The sequence below is a fragment of the Vollenhovia emeryi genome, unplaced genomic scaffold (genome assembly GCF_000949405.1).
Source record: "Vollenhovia emeryi isolate VEMERY1.0 unplaced genomic scaffold, V.emery_V1.0 DF939124.1, whole genome shotgun sequence".
Classification (NCBI taxonomy): domain Eukaryota; kingdom Metazoa; phylum Arthropoda; class Insecta; order Hymenoptera; family Formicidae; genus Vollenhovia; species Vollenhovia emeryi.
The window spans coordinates 1,257,809-1,258,594 of record NW_011967242.1 but is presented as its reverse complement, the minus strand read 5'-3'; the positions used below and the strand labels follow the sequence as shown (position 1 = coordinate 1,258,594).

Sequence of the window (786 nt, the reverse complement as noted above, 5' to 3'; positions counted from 1 at the left end):
CCTGCTCCTCTCGTCGAAGGAAGGCGAGAGAGCGACTGCCTCCTCCGCCGGAACGAATCGACGGGTGGACGAAGGAACGGACGAGGCTCGCAGTCGAAGCGGAGACGTACGAAGGAAACTAATAGTACGCGCTTAGACGACTGGCCTCTCGCGGGGGCGGGTCGCTGTCGTTCCCTCTCGCTCCCTCCCGCGACCCTTCCCCCGCCCGCCCGCCCACCGTCTCGCGCGCAATACAACACGGCCGTATACATGCATCTCTCTCTATCTATCTCTCTCTCTGTCCCTCCCTTCCTCCCGCGCGCGCGAGAGCACGTACACAAGCGTAGAAAGAGAGATAGAGAGATAGAGAGAAAGAGAGAGAGAGATGGATAGAGACTGGAGCAGAGACCCACCTTCCTGCGTGTTCTCGAGCATCTCCTGGAGCCGAGCGATGTCCGGATAGATGATGCCGCAGGACTTGCCGAAGCAGCCGAGGAACGAGCAGATCACCGCGAAATTTGGGTCACTCGCGCAAGAGGCTTCGTTATCGGACGCCATTTTTCCGACCGTTTCTCGCCGTTGGGCCCCGTCGCCGCTGCCACCGCCGCCGCCGCCACCACCGCCGCCACCGCCGCCGCCGCCGCCGCCACCGCCGCCGCCACTACCACCGTCGCCGCCGTCGTCGACGCCGTCGTTGCGATCGTCGTCGTCGTCGCCACCGCCGTCGGAGCAGGCGACGCACACTGTTACGTTAAACGGCCCGACGGCGCGCCGCGTATCCCATTTCCCGGAGCACACGGGCGGCCG

The 786-nt window shown here is 64.9% G+C and overlaps 1 protein-coding gene across 2 annotated transcripts in view; it reads right to left on the bottom strand.

Annotated features, from left to right (window-relative positions):
* Nucleotides 1–560, bottom strand: part of LOC105569369 — an 18,055-nt gene extending 17,495 nt beyond the window's left edge. For both annotated transcript variants that reach the window (XM_012025788.1, XM_012025789.1), the window contains exon 1: nt 393–560. In XM_012025788.1, coding sequence (XP_011881178.1) covers nt 393–537 — 145 coding nt within the window. In that variant the 5' untranslated portion in view covers nt 538–560. The remainder of the gene's footprint in view (nt 1–392) is intronic.
* Nucleotides 561–786: the final 226 nt, after the last annotated feature.